This window comes from Orycteropus afer, unplaced genomic scaffold (genome assembly GCF_000298275.1).
Source record: "Orycteropus afer afer isolate SDZICR_OR568_19922 unplaced genomic scaffold, OryAfe1.0 scaffold00104, whole genome shotgun sequence".
Classification (NCBI taxonomy): Eukaryota; Metazoa; Chordata; class Mammalia; order Tubulidentata; family Orycteropodidae; genus Orycteropus; species Orycteropus afer.
The window spans coordinates 3,553,568-3,568,067 of NW_006921691.1; the positions used below are offsets into that span (position 1 = coordinate 3,553,568).

Below are 14,500 nucleotides of genomic sequence, written 5' to 3' on the forward strand. Positions count from 1 at the left end.
ATGACTGCTAACCAGAACGCTGGCGGTTCAAACCCACCAGCCACTCCTCGGAAGGAAGGTTGGGCAATCCTACTTCCGTAGTGATACTGCCTCGGAAACCCAAGGAGGGGTCGCTATGAGTCGGGGCCTACTCCACGGCAAATAACAACAACAACAACAACAACAGCAAGTACGCTCGAGAGGTTAGGAAAGTATCTAATAGTTTATTTGGTTGGCTTACTGAAGCATGGATTATGCGGTAGCCTATCTTAAGTCAAGTTGAAGTATAAGACCTGCCTTGGTATAATATAGAAGAGGGTATCCAGAGGTTTAGGGAAATTGGACTGTTAGAATGGATTTATCAGATTCGACCTCTAGAGCCAGAAATGGAGAGCCCAGAGAGCATGCTTTTCACTAGTAAGGTGAGGAACAAATTTGTGAAGGGAGCTCCAGCATCCTTGAAGACTGCTGTGATTGCTATTTTACATAAGCTGGGTATAACAGTGGGAACTGCTCTAATTGAACTAAGGCACTTAACTATGGTGGGGCTGATTGGACTCTGTGGTAGTAGGGGTCAAATGGCAGCAGTTAATCGACAAAGACAAGGTGGGCTTGGTTACCATAATGGATAGCAGAGTTGAATGAGTAATCAGAATACTCTGGCTCGTTTGGAATTATAACATTGGCTACTTAGGCATGGTGTTCCTAGGAGTGAAATACATGGCAAACCTACTAAATATTTACTTGATCTGTATCCAAACCAAAACCAAATCCACTGCTGTAGAGTTGTATTCAACTCATAGCGACCCCTCCTTGGGTTTCCGAGGTGGTAACGCTATGGAAATAGCCTAACCTTCCTTCCAAGGAGTGGCTGGTTGCTTTGAACAACCAGCCTTCTGGTTAGCAGTCAAATGCCTTAGGCACTATGCTATTCTAGGTCACATGAACAGCAGTCTAGGTTGAATAGCCAGAATATAGAGTCACGACCTCTCAATCAATTCCCAGACTTGAGTCAGTTTACAGAACCACAATCCCTTGAATGAAGGGAGGCTGGGTCCCCTTGAAGAAGGACCCCACTACATTGACAAAGCTTTATAGTGTCAGTCTTTGAGCTTTTCCAAAGGGATCAGAGGCCTTTTACAAGGGTGACTGTTCATTGGGGGAAAAGGAAAGAGTGAGACTTTTTGGGCATTACTGGATACTGGCTCTGAACTGACACTAATTCCAGGAGACCCAAAGCCTTGCTGTGGCCCACCAGACAGAGTAGGGGCATATGGAGGTCAAGTTTTTGATAGAGTCTTAGCTCAGGTGTGTCTCACAGTGGGTCCCCGAACCTATCCTGTAGTGATTTCCCCATTCCAGGATGCATAATTGGAATAGATGTACTGAGCAATTAGCAGAATTCCCACATTGGGTCCCTGACATGTGGAGTAAGGGCTGTTATGGTAGGAAAAGCCAAATGGAAGCCGTTAGAACTGCCTCTACCTAGAAAAACAGTAAACCAAAAGCAATACCGCATCCCTGGAGGGGTTGCGGAGACTACTGCCACCATCAAGGACTTAAAGGATGCAGGGGTGGTGATTCCCACCACATCCCCATTAAATTCGCCTATTTGGCTTGTGCAAAAATATTTGGATCATAGAGAATGACAGTAGATTATTGGAAACTTAATCAGGTGGTGACTCCAATTGCAGCTGCTGTTCCTGATGTAGTTTCATTGCTTGAGCAAGTTAGTACATCTCCTGGTACTTGGTATGCAGCTATTGATCTGACTAATGCCTTTTTCTCAATACCAATTTCAAAAGACCATAGGAAGCAATCCTTCAGCTGACAAGGCTAATAATATACTTTCACAGTGCTTCCTCAGGGGCATATCAACTCCCCAGCACTGTTATCATTTAGACTGTAGGAATCTTGATCGCCTTTCCCTTCCACAAGACATCACACTGGTCCATTATATTGATGACATTTTGCTAATTGGACCTAGTAAGGAAGAAGTATTGATGACTTTAGACTTATTGGTGATACATCTGTGCGCTAGAGGGTGGGAAATTAACCCGACAAAAATTCAGGCTCCTTCCACCTCAGTGAAATTTCTGGGGGTCCAGTGGTGTGGGGCATGTCGAGATATTCCTACTAAGGTGAAGGGTAAGTTATTGCATGTGGCTTCCCCCACAACTAAAAAGGAGGCACAACATCTGGAGGGTCTCTTTGGATTTTGGAGGCGACATATACCTCATTTGGGTGTGTTGCTTTGTCCTATTTATCGAGTGACTTGAAACGCTGCTAGCTTTGAGTGGGGCCCAGAACAACAGAAGACTCTGCAACAGGTTCAGGCTGCTGTGCAACCTGCTCTGCCACTTGGGCCATATGATCTGGGTGATCCAATGGTGCTTTGAAGTGTCTGTAGCAGATAGAGAGGCTGTTTGGAGTCTTTGGAAGATCCCTGTTGGTGAATCTCAATGCAGACTCTTGGGATTTTGGAGCAAAGCCCTGCCATCCACTGCAGGTAACTACTCTCCTTTTGAGAAACAGCTTTTGGCTTGTTATTGGGCTTTAGTAGAGACTGAATGCCTAACCATGGGCCACCTAGTCAGCATGAGGCCTGAGCTGCCCATCATGAACTAGGTGTTGTCTGACCCATAGTCATAAAGTTGGACGTGCACAGCAGCATTCCATCGTGGAAGTGGTATATATAAGAGATCGGGCTTGAGCAGGACCTGAAGGCACAAGTAGCATGAGGAAGTGGCCTAAATGTCTATGGTCTCCTCCCCAGTCACATTACCTTCCCTCTCCCAGTGTGTACCTGTGGCCTTATGGGGAGTTCCTTATGATCAGTTGAGTTCCTTATGATCCTTATGATTAGAGGAAGAGAAAACTTATGCCTGGTTTACAGATGGTTCTGTACGCTATGCAGGCACTACTCCAAAGTGGACAGCAGTGGCCTGCAGCCCCTTTCTGGGACTTCCCTGAAGGACAGTGGTGAAGGGAAATCCTCCCAATAGGCAGAACTTCGAGCCGGGCATCTGGCTGTTCACTTTGCATGGAACAAGAAATGGTCAGATGTACAATTGTATATGGATTCAGGGGCTGTGGCCAATGGCTTGGCCAGATGGTCTGGGACTTGGAAGGAGCATGATTGGAAAATTAGTGACAAGGATGTATGGGGAAGAGGTATGTGGATAGATCTCTGTGACTGGGTCAGAGGAGTAGAGATATTTGTGTCTCCTGTGAATGCCCACCGAAAGATGACCTCAGCAGAGGAGACTTTTAACTATCAAGTGGATAGGATGACATGTTCATTGGAAACCAGTCATCATTTTCCCCCAGCTACTCCTGTCATTGCCCAATGCACTCATGAACATAGTGGCCATGGTGGAAGGGATGGAGGTTATGCATGGGCTCAGCAACGTGGACTTCCACTTACCAAGGCTGATTTGGCTACCACCACTGTTGAGTGCCCAGTCTGCCAGCAGCAGAAACCAACGCTGAGTCTGCGATAGGTTAACCATTCCTAGGGGTAATCAGCCAGTAACCTGGTGGCAAGTTGATTACAGTGGACCACGTCCATCATGGAAAGGACAGTGTTTTGTTCTTACTGGAATGGATACTTATTCTGGATATGGATTTGCCTTCCCTGCCCGCAATGCTTCTGCTAAAACTACCATCTGTGGACTTACAGAATACCTTATCCACCATCATGGTATCCTTCACAGCATTACTTCGGGTCAGGGGATTCAATTCACAGCAAATGAAGTGTGGCAGTGGGCCTGTGCTTGTGGAATCCAGTGGTCTTACCATGTTCTCCATTATCCTAAAGCAGCTGGCTTGATAGAATGATGGCATAGTCTATTAAAAACACAATTACGGTGCCAGCTAGGTGGCAGCACCTTGAAGAGCTGGGGCAATGTTCTCCAGGAGGCAGTATATGCTCTAAACCTCCATCCAGTATACAGAGCTATTTCTCCAATAGCCAGGATTCATGGGTCCAGGAACCAAGGGGTGGAAACAGGAGTGTTACTCACTATTACCCCTAGTGACCCACTCAAAAATTTTTTGCTTCTTGTCCCTGCTGTGCTATGCTCTGCAGGTCTGGAGATCTTAGTCCCAAAGGGAAGAACACTCCCACCTGGAGACACAATACTGATTGCATTGGACTAGAAGTTAAGAATGCTACCTGGCCATTTTGGCTTCCTTGTGCCTCTGGTTCAACAGACAAAGAAGGGCATTACTGTACTATCTGGTGTGATAGATCCTGATTACCAAGGGGAAATTGGATTGACATTAACATAATGGAGGCAAAGACGAATATATCTGGAATATAGGAGATTCTTTTGGACATCTGTTAGTACTACCATGCCTTGTGATTAAAGTCAATAGAAAATTACAGCAATCCAATTCTAATATGACTACTCATGGCCCAGACCCTTCAGGAATAAAGGTTTGGGTCACCCCACCAGGCAAAGAACCACGACCAGCTGAGGTGCTTGCTGAAGGCAAGGGAAATACAGAATGGGTGGTAGAAGAAGGTAGTTCTGAAAATCAGCTACGACCATGTGACCAGTTACAGAAACGAGGGCTGTGATTGTTATATTTTTTCATTGTATATGTACATGAAATATATTTTCCTTCTGTTATGAACTATGAAATGTAAACAGGATTAATGTGTTTTGGTTGGACGTGTGTTAGTGTATCATGTTAGGTGCAAATATGACTTTATAATTGTCCTTATTTAGAGATTATATATAGTTAAGGAAATGTGTACAGCTGCCAAGTTGACAAGGGGTAGACTGTGATAGTTGGAGTTTTGTGTCACATTGGCTGGACCACATTTCTGAGTGGTTTAAGCAGTTGTGATGTGGATTATTTCCATGATGAGTTCGAATGTATATGTTTTGAGCAGCCAAACTGTTGAAAGGGAGTTTCCCTAGGGGTGTGGCCTGCTTCCAATATATTTATGGACATCCTGGGAAAATGAAACACTCTTCTGTGGATCAGGATCCTGTTGTGCTGCCTATAACTGCCTGTGAGTGAACAGTCCACCATTCGGCCTGGTGATCTTGGATTCGTCATTTATTGGAGTCAAAAGCTGGAATACTGCCTGCCATCCTTGAGCTTGTCAGCCCCTGCAGCTTCATGAGTCAGGAAAAGCTTCCAGCTTGAATTTTGATCCAGGAACTTGGGCCTTGCCAGCTTCTATAAGTGTGTGAGTCATTTTCCTAAGATAAATTTCTCTTTCTCTCTCTCTCTCTCTGTTTCACTGGTTTTTCTTCTGTAGAGAACCCAGCCTAACACAGATTCTAAGCTGCTAACCTAATGGTTGGTGGCTCAAACCTGTCAGTAGATCTGTGAGAGAAGAGGTGTGGCAATCTGCTTCTGTAAAGATTACATCCTCGGAAACCCTGTGGGGCAGTTCTTCTGTCATAAGGGGTCCCCTATGAGTCAGAATCAATGTGATGGTACACAGCAACAACTACTTTACCAAACACGATGTCATTTTCTAATGATTGCTCATTTCTGGTGAGATGTTCCAAAGTAAGAAAGACAAAGTCTTTACATCCTTGCTTCTGAGGAAGGTTCTGGCTGTACTTCCTCCAAGACAGAATGTGTTTGTCCTTCGTGCCATCCATGGCATAGTCAGTATTCTTCATCAACACCACAATTCAAAGGCATCAGTTCTTCTGTCTTCCTTGTTTGTTGTCTTTCTCTATAGATTTGCATATTCTGAACATTTCGTATAAATGCAGTCATGCAATATGTGGTCTTTTGTCTTGCTTCTTTTACTTAGCAGAATGTTTATGAGGTTCATCCATGTTGTGGCATGTGGCAATAGTTTGTTCTTTTTTATTGCCAAATATTGTCCCATTTATGTAGCTATGCTTTATTGTGTCCGTCCATTCATCAGTTGATGGGCATTTAGATTTCTTTCCAATATTAGGGTTATTTTTGGCTACTATGACTTGTACCTTCCCTTTATTAAAATTTTAATTTTATTGTGAAAAAAGTTTTTGTTACTTTGTGCTGCTCTAACAGAAAATACCACAAACGGGTGGCTTTAGCACACAGGAATTTATTCTGTTACAGTTTAGGAGGCTGGAAGTCCAAATTCAAAGTGCAAGGATCAAGAGGCTGGGTGAAAGCCCCTCAACCTTGGGCCTCAGCTCTGCCTTTTGCTCCTGGCCCACTGGAGCTAGAGGTGTCTCCACTCAGGCAGCTCCTGGCTTCTGAGGCTAACAAGCCCAAGGTCGACAGATAAAATGGCACAGTCTCAATATTACCAAATAACAAGTCAGAGTACTAGTTCAAGTCCAGAAACAGTCCCAAGATCAGCAGGAAACATGACAGGCTGCTAAATGAAGACTTGGCTACATGCAGGGTTCAAGCGTACCAAAAGCTGCAGACCACCCCCAAAGGTTCTCTTATATACTGGGAGCAGACCACGTCCCTAAGGCAGTTACTGAGCTGGTCATGGCAGATTCCACCATGGAGTTAATTGCCAGTTTCATCATAGGGAATAACTACAACCAGCTACCCAGCCACTGAAAACCAGGCCCAGCCAAGTTGATACCAAACCTTACCTACCACAATATATAACATAGTACCTACCACAATGTCAGCCCCAGGGTTACAGGTGAGGAGAGAAAACTCAGGGACACCCGAAGTAGCAAGCGGGAAGAGCAGGAGAAAGGGGATTAAAAGCCAGGAAGCCAGACAGAGGTACAGTCAGCCACAGGGACCCAGTTGGGGGTGATACGAGAGGTCTCCAACAGCAAGACAAACTTGTCTGTCGGTTTGTCCTACTGTGGTGACATGTAGACGTGAGTTTTGAGGCTGAGCCTCTGGTGTTTAAAACCCAGCAAGATGCACTTGGTGCACAGGTAACAGCCCAGCTTATAGACTGAGACAGACTAGGAAGAAGGAAGAGGCCGTCCACTTCTCAAAGAATTGGCCAGGGAAAACCTTATGAATAGCAAAGAAACACTGTTTGGTACATTACCACGCACCTTTAGTAATAGTCCGTTTAGGCTAAAAGGCTCTCAAAATAGGACTGGGAAAGAGCTGCAACATCTGAGTAAACCCAGCCTTACTCATATGGAAAAGAGAAAGCTTTCAAGACCTTCATTTGCTGATGTGGCACCACTCAATATATAACAAAGCATACCATTTCAACAGTTTCTACATTTTAGTGACATTGATTACATTCTTCAAGTTTCCATGTTGCTTTATTCCACTGACAGTATCTGGGAAACTTAAATTTTATTATTAGTGCTTACAAATTTACTGAAGTTGTTTAGTTGCAGTCTTTTAAAATTTTTATTTTTAAAGTATATTTTAAAAATGTATTTATTTTTTGTTGAGTATATACACAACAGAACATTCACCACCAGTTCAACAGTTTCTACATGTACAGTTCAGTGACATTAATTATATTCAAGTTGTGCAATCATTTTCACCTTCCTTTTCTGAGTTGTTCCTCCTCCATTAACATAAACTCATTGTCTCCTAAGGTTCTTATCTAATCTTTTGAGTTGCTGTTGTCTATTTGATTCCATTTAGATACTGAATTTTTACACAAATAAAGTTTCTGTTACACATTTTCTTTTTTTTGCCAGCCACACCCTACCCCCTAAGCACACTGCCAGTTTTTTCACATGTTGCTGTAAAAATAATTACCATAATACACTTACATGAAAATACCTTGGAGGTGGCGCCTGTGTGGGTAGAGGGCATAGTTGGCAAAAAAAAAAAAAACATAGTACATGTTATTTGTGTAAAACTACAGTAGTACTTAAGGGAGCCAGTCTTTCTTTACTGATTAAGCTAAACTGCTATTTGGTTTAAAGACGACTTTGGGGGATACTTTCGCTTTAAGGTTTAATTAGGGTAATACTGTTGGGAGTTTATTCTGCCTCAGTGGCTCTAGAAAGTCTGGATTCCATGAGGATATGAAATTCTGTTCTACGGCAGTCTTTTTAAGAACACTATTTGGATTTCATTGTAAGATGTACTATCATTTATTTAACAGGTAATGTTAATGGATGTTTTTCAGTTATTTCTGATTTTTCTCTATTGTAAAACTACAGTGGATATTCTTCCACGTTTCTCTTTTTTTTTTTCTTCCTCTTCCCACTTCCCATCCCACATTTATATTTGTGTGTCTGTTTTTGTGGTTTAGATTTCTGAAAGTGGAATTGCTAGATCAAAGGTGTGAACACTTACAGTTTTAATAAAATATTGAAGAGCAGAAGACTTTTTGTGTGTGTGTGTGTTGTGGTTCTGTTTGATAAAAAAGATCTATTGTTGAGTTCCTAATACATTCGTGTTTTTATAGATAGCCAGAAGAAAGCTAACAGAATGTTAAGAAGAAATTTACTGTTACTTGTGTTGAGACTAACAAGGATATGAGGAACATATCCCTCAGGGTCTAAAGAAGAAAACAATCAAACTTGTTATTGTCTAGTTGATTCCAACTCACAGCAACCCTAAAGGACAGAGTTGAACTGCCCCGTAGGTTCTAAGAAGCAGACTGCCACAACTGTCTCTTGGGGTTTCCTACTGCTGACCTGTTAGTTAGTGGTTGAGCATTTAACTGCTATACCACCAGGGCTCCTTTGTGCCGCCAAACCAAAAAAAACCCAAACTCTCTGCCATCGAGTTTGTTTCCTACTCATAGCAACCCTTCCTTGGGTTTCCGAGGCGATATCTCTATGGGAGTAGATTGCCCAATCTTCCTTCCGAGGAGTGGCTGATGGGTTTGAACTGCTAGCCTTATGGTTAGCAGTCAGATGCCTTAGGCACTACACCACCAGAGACAGACTCAGAGACTCACTGCCCTGGAGTTGGCTCTGACTCATAGTTATCCTCCTAATTTATGTGTAGAATGGCTAATTAGCATTGATTGCCACCTACAGAAGAGAACGGCAAACTGAAAGAAAGCTTGAGTAATCGCTGCAAAAGGAGGAAACTTTCAACTCTTAATTACTTTGCCTTCTAGTAATTATAAAACAATATCATTAATATCGCACACAAGTAAAATGTTGCTGCAAATAAATTGAAAAACAGTTGCAGCAATGTATCGACAGGGAACTGCCAGAAATTCAAGCCAGATTTAGAAGAGGATGTGGAATGAGAAATAGCATTGCTGGTGTCAGATGGATCTTGGCTGAAAGCAGAGAGTACCAGAGATATGTTTATCTCTGTTTTATTGACTATGCGGAGGCACTCAGCTGTGTGGATCATAACAAATTATGGATAACATTGTGAAGAATGGGAATTCCAGGACATTTAATTGTGCTCATGAGGAACTTGTCCGTAGACCAGGAAGCTATCGTTTGAACAGAAGGGGATAATGAATGGTTTAAAATCAGGATGGGTGTGTGTCAGGGTTGTACCCTTTCACCATACTTTTTCACCGTATATGCTGAGCAAATAATCCAAGAAGCTGAACTACATGAAGAAGAACGTGGTATCAGGATTGGGGGAAGACTCAATTTAACAACCTGTGATGTGCAGATGACACAAACCTACTTGCTGAAAGTGAAGATTTACACCTCAATATAAAAAAAGCAAAAACCTTCAAAACTGGATCAGTAAGCAGTATAATGATAAATGGAAAAAAGATGGAAATTGTCAAGGATTTTGTTTTACTTAGATCCACAATCAATGCCTATGGAAGCAGCATCAAATCAAACAGTGTATGACATTGGGCAAATCTGTGCTAAAGACCTTTTAAAAGTTTTATGTCACTTTGAAGACTAAGGTGTGACTGACCTAAGCCATGGTATTTTCAGTTGCCTCATATGCATGTGAAAGCTGAACAATGAATAAGGAAGACCACAGAAGAAATGATGCATTTGAGTGATACTGTTGGTGAAAAATACTGAATAAACCATGGACTGCCAGAACAAACAAATCTGTCATGGAAGAACTACAGCTGGAATTCTCCTTAGAAGTGAAGAATGGCCAGACTTCATCTATTGTACTTTGGACATGTTATCAGGAGGGACCAGTCCCTGGAGAAGGATAAGTGAAAAAGAGAAAGATCTCAATGAGATGGATTGACACAGTGGCTACAATAATGGACTGAAGCATAGCCATGATTGTAAGGATGGTGCAGCATGGAACAGTGTTTCATTCTGTTGTACAGAGGATTGCTGTGAGTTGGATCTGACTTGATGGTATCTAACAACACAGCAGTCATTATCTAGGAACATGTGTATTAGTGGAGTTCCTGGGCAGTGCAAATGGTTGGAAGGAAGTTCCAGAGACAGCTCGGAAGAAAGATCTAGCAATCTTTTTCTGAAAACTCAGCCACTGAAGACTCTGTAGAGCCCAGTTCTTCTCCGACACACATGGGATTGGCGTGAGTCAGAATCTATTTGGTAACAGCAGGTTGGTTTTATGTGTATTAGTGCTCCTCTGCTCATCTCCTATCTCCATTACCTCATTAGCCTGGTTAATGGGGAGATGACAGAATTCACTTTTTGGTTATTGTGCAAAGCAACTTTAGTTCTGAAATTGAGCAGTACAGTGCATCCAATTTTCTGTGGCACAGATAATTTATTTGGCAAAATCTTTTGGCATTTATTCATTGGTATTTTTATGTTATCATTTTTTCTGTATATCTGGTTACCTTAACTGCGTCATACTTCTGGAATGTATTTTTTAACTTTTTAGCATAAATTTATTGAATACTATCTACAAAGCATTTTTAATCTAATGTACATTATTAAGTGATTCTATATGGAGCTAAATACTTTATTGTGCTTATTAGAAGTACCTGATTTCTTTTCATTTAAGAGTATATTCATTTTATATTTAAGCACAATAATACTGTTGGGAAGCTATTGAAAAAACTATGCTGATATCTTTAACAATGAAAATCTGTTTTGCAATCACTAAGATTTTTCAAACATAAAATGTATTCTATTGGATATATTTTTATGTCTCTGAGGTTCAAACCCACTAGCCATTCCTCTGAAGGAAGGTTGGGCAATCTACTTCCGTGGTGATACTGCCTTGGAAACCCAAGGAGGGGTTGCTATGAGTCGGGTCCGACTCAACGGCACACAACAACAATAACAACAACAACATATTTGCCTTATTTTCATAAATTCACTTTTTGAAAAAAAATTTTCCTTTCCCCTCTCACTCTTGGTAACCTTCAAAGAATATGTCTTTTTGTATGAAACTCTTTTCTTGACTTTTTACAGTATCATACAACATTTGACCTTTTGTGATTAACTAATGTCACTCAGCGTAATACCCTCTAGGTTCATCTATGTTGTGAGATGTTTTGAAGATTTATCATTGTTCTTTAATGTTATATAATATTCCATTGTGTGTGTATACCAAAGTTTGTTTAACCATTCATCGATGGACATTTAGGTTGTTTCCATCTTTTTGCTATTGTGAATACTATGAGGAACATGGTTGTGCGTGTATCTGTTTGTGCCATGGTTCTTATTTCTCTAGGATATATACCTAATAGTGAGATTGCTGGGTCATATGGTGTTTCTATTTCCAGCTTTTTAAGGAAGTACCATACCATTTTCCACAGCAGTTGCACCATTTTACAATCTTACAGCAGTGTATGAGGGTTTCAGTCTTTCCACACCCTCACCAGCCTTTGTTGTTTTCTGGTTTTTTGAACTTTACTATTAGTACTAGGGTGAGTTGATATCTCATTGTTTCAGTCTACATCTTTCTAATGACTAATGATCATGAGCATTTCTTCATGTGTTTGTTGCCAAAATGTCTTCACGGGGAAGTGTCTGTTTGTGTCCTCTGACCATTTTAAATTGGATTATTTGTCTTTTTGTTGATAAGGTGTTGAAAGTTTTCTATAAATTTTAGAAATTAGCCCTTTGTCTGATAATGTCATTGCCAATTCCCCGCCCAGTCTGTGGGTTCTCTTTTTACTCTTTTGGTAGAATCTTTTGATGTACATTAAGAATATAATTTTTAGGCATTCCCAGTCATCTATTTTGTCTTCTACTGTCTGTGCATTTTTAGTTATGTTTGATAGTGTATTTATGGCATGTATTAGGTCCCTTAAGTTTGTCCCTATTTTTAATTTGATGGTCTTTATAGTTTTAGGTTTTACATTCAGGTCTTTGAACCAGCTTGAGCTTATTTTTTTGTATGGTGTGAGACATGGGTCCTGCTTAATTTTTCTGCAAATGGTTGTCCATTTTTGCCAGCAGCATTTGTTAAAGACACTAGTTCTTCCCCATTTAATGAATCTCAGCCCTTTGTTAAAGATCAGCTATCCAGAGGTGGATGAATTTACTTCTAGGTGGCAGTTCTGTTCTGTTGGTCTATGTGTTTGTCATTATCTTGGCTGTGTGTAATAGAATTTGAGATTGAGGAGTGTGGGGGCTCTTTCTTCTTCTTCTTTTATCCATATAAAAAAATCTCTTTCTTTTCCACATAAGTTGGTGATTAGGTTTTCCATCTCTTAAAGAATGATGATAGAATATGCATTGGGATTGCATTATACCTATAGATTGCTTTGAATAGTATTGACATTTTCATAATGTTAAGTCTTCCTATCCATGAGCAAGGTATATTCTTCCATTTATGTAGGTCTCTTGATTTCTTGTTGTAGTGTTTGTAGTTTTCTCTGTATCGGTCTTTTGTTTTGCTGCTTAGATTTATTCCCAAGTCTGTCATCTTTTGGGTGGTTATTGTAAATATTATTTTTCCTGATTACGTTTTCAGAATTCTCTTTGTTAATGTAAAGAAATCTGACTGATTTTTGTGTGTTGATCTTGTACCCCATCACTTTACTGAAACTTTCTATTAGTGCTAGTAATTTTCTTGCTGAGTCTTTTGGATTTCCTAAGTATAGGATCATGTCATCTGCAGATAGAGATAGGTTTACTTCTTGTTTGCCAATTTGGATGCCTTTTATTTTTCTTTCTTCCATTAGTGCTCTGGCTTAGGACTTCCAATACAGTATTGAATAGGAGTGGTGATAAAGGACATCCTTGTCTGGTAAAGGGAATGCTTTCAGGTTCTCTCCATTGAGAATAATGTTGGCTTTTGGTTTTGTATGTATTACAAAGGGTAACATCTATTATTTGGGTAATAAATATTAGAGTAACAAAGGTGACAAGACAGGAAGAACTGGGAAACTGTATCAATAGAAATAGGGAAACCAGGGAGGAAATAGGGAGAATGCTGACACATTGTGGGGACCAATATCATGGAAAAATTTGTGTATGAATTATAGATTGGATAACTGATTTGCTATGTAAACTTTCACCTAAAGCACGATATAGTGTTTAAAAAGGAAAAAAAAAGATTATCTGTTTTGAATGAATAATATGAGTTTTTTTCCTTATATTAGTAGAGAAAGTACTCCCAGGGTATGGGAGGCATTTCTTTACCATAACTTTTCTTCCTTTGATGACTGACTCTAGTTACCTTTTTGAAACAAGTGTCAGGGAGTCTGTCTTTGGAAGATCGAGATGCTGTACCTTTAGACTTTTCTTTTAAGATTTATTTTTAGATAGAAAGTAAATTGAAGCCCCAAAACATAAATGGGTATCAAGGCTATGTAAATTTTTGACATGGTGACAAAAATTGATTCTTTGTTAGTCCTTAACTTTGAATTTTTTTTTTTTTCAATATCGGTATACATGTGTGTATGCAATATAACTCTTTGCCATTTGAAGTATTAAAATTTTTGCTTATTTTGTGCCAGTGAAAAAGTTCACAATCAATAAATATTTGTGTTAATTTAGGTTTGTGAAATTATGTTAAAGAAAATAATGCCTACAGTCAGACTGACTGCATGTTTTGACCACAGAAAATTAATGAATCCCTAAATAGGTAAAAATGACAAATGAATCTGCAATCATCTGTTAATGCCTTTTGAGACAAGTTTACTCTGCATCAAAGGATCTCTGGTAGCACCATGGGTAAGGTATTTGGCTGCTAACCAAAAGGTTGGCAGTTCAAACTCCCTAGCCAATCCATGGAAGAAAGATGAGGCAATCTGCTTCCCTAAAAATTACAGCCTTGGAAATCATATGGGGCAATTCTACTTTCTCCTATGAAGAGGTTTTCTTTTCTTTCCAAGACCTTAGGAATAAGATAGTAGTATAAGGTATATTACTGTTGCTATAGTAATATTACTGTGACTTTCTCTTTCATACTTTAGTGATGTTGTCAGAAAGGACCAATCCCTGGAGAAGGATATGATGCTTGGTAGAGAGTCAATGAGAATGGGAAAGACCCTCAACAAGATGAATTGAGACTGGCTGTGATGATGGGCTCAAGCATAATAGCAAAGATTGTGAGGATGTGCAAGATGGGGCAGTGTTTCGTTCTGGTGTTCAAAGGGTTGCTATGAGTTGAAAGCAACTGGATGGCATCTAACAACAACACAGTAAACTAAAAAATGAACCTTATATATTGGGAATTCTTAAATAATATCCTTTTTTTTTTTTTAATTAGGATTTGGGTGAAGATTTACAGAGTAAATTCACTTTTCATACAGCAGTTCACATAT

General features: G+C 40.2%; 1 protein-coding gene across 1 annotated transcript in view; it reads left to right on the plus strand.

Moving 5' to 3' along the window:
• Positions 1-365: 365 nt before the first annotated feature.
• The window catches only part of FCHO2 (FCH and mu domain containing endocytic adaptor 2), a 247,237-nt gene continuing 233,102 nt past the window's right edge, over positions 366-14,500 (plus strand). Inside the window, 1 exon segment of the mRNA XM_007943332.2 lies at positions 366-401. Within this exon segment, the coding sequence (XP_007941523.2) occupies positions 366-401 (36 nt within the window).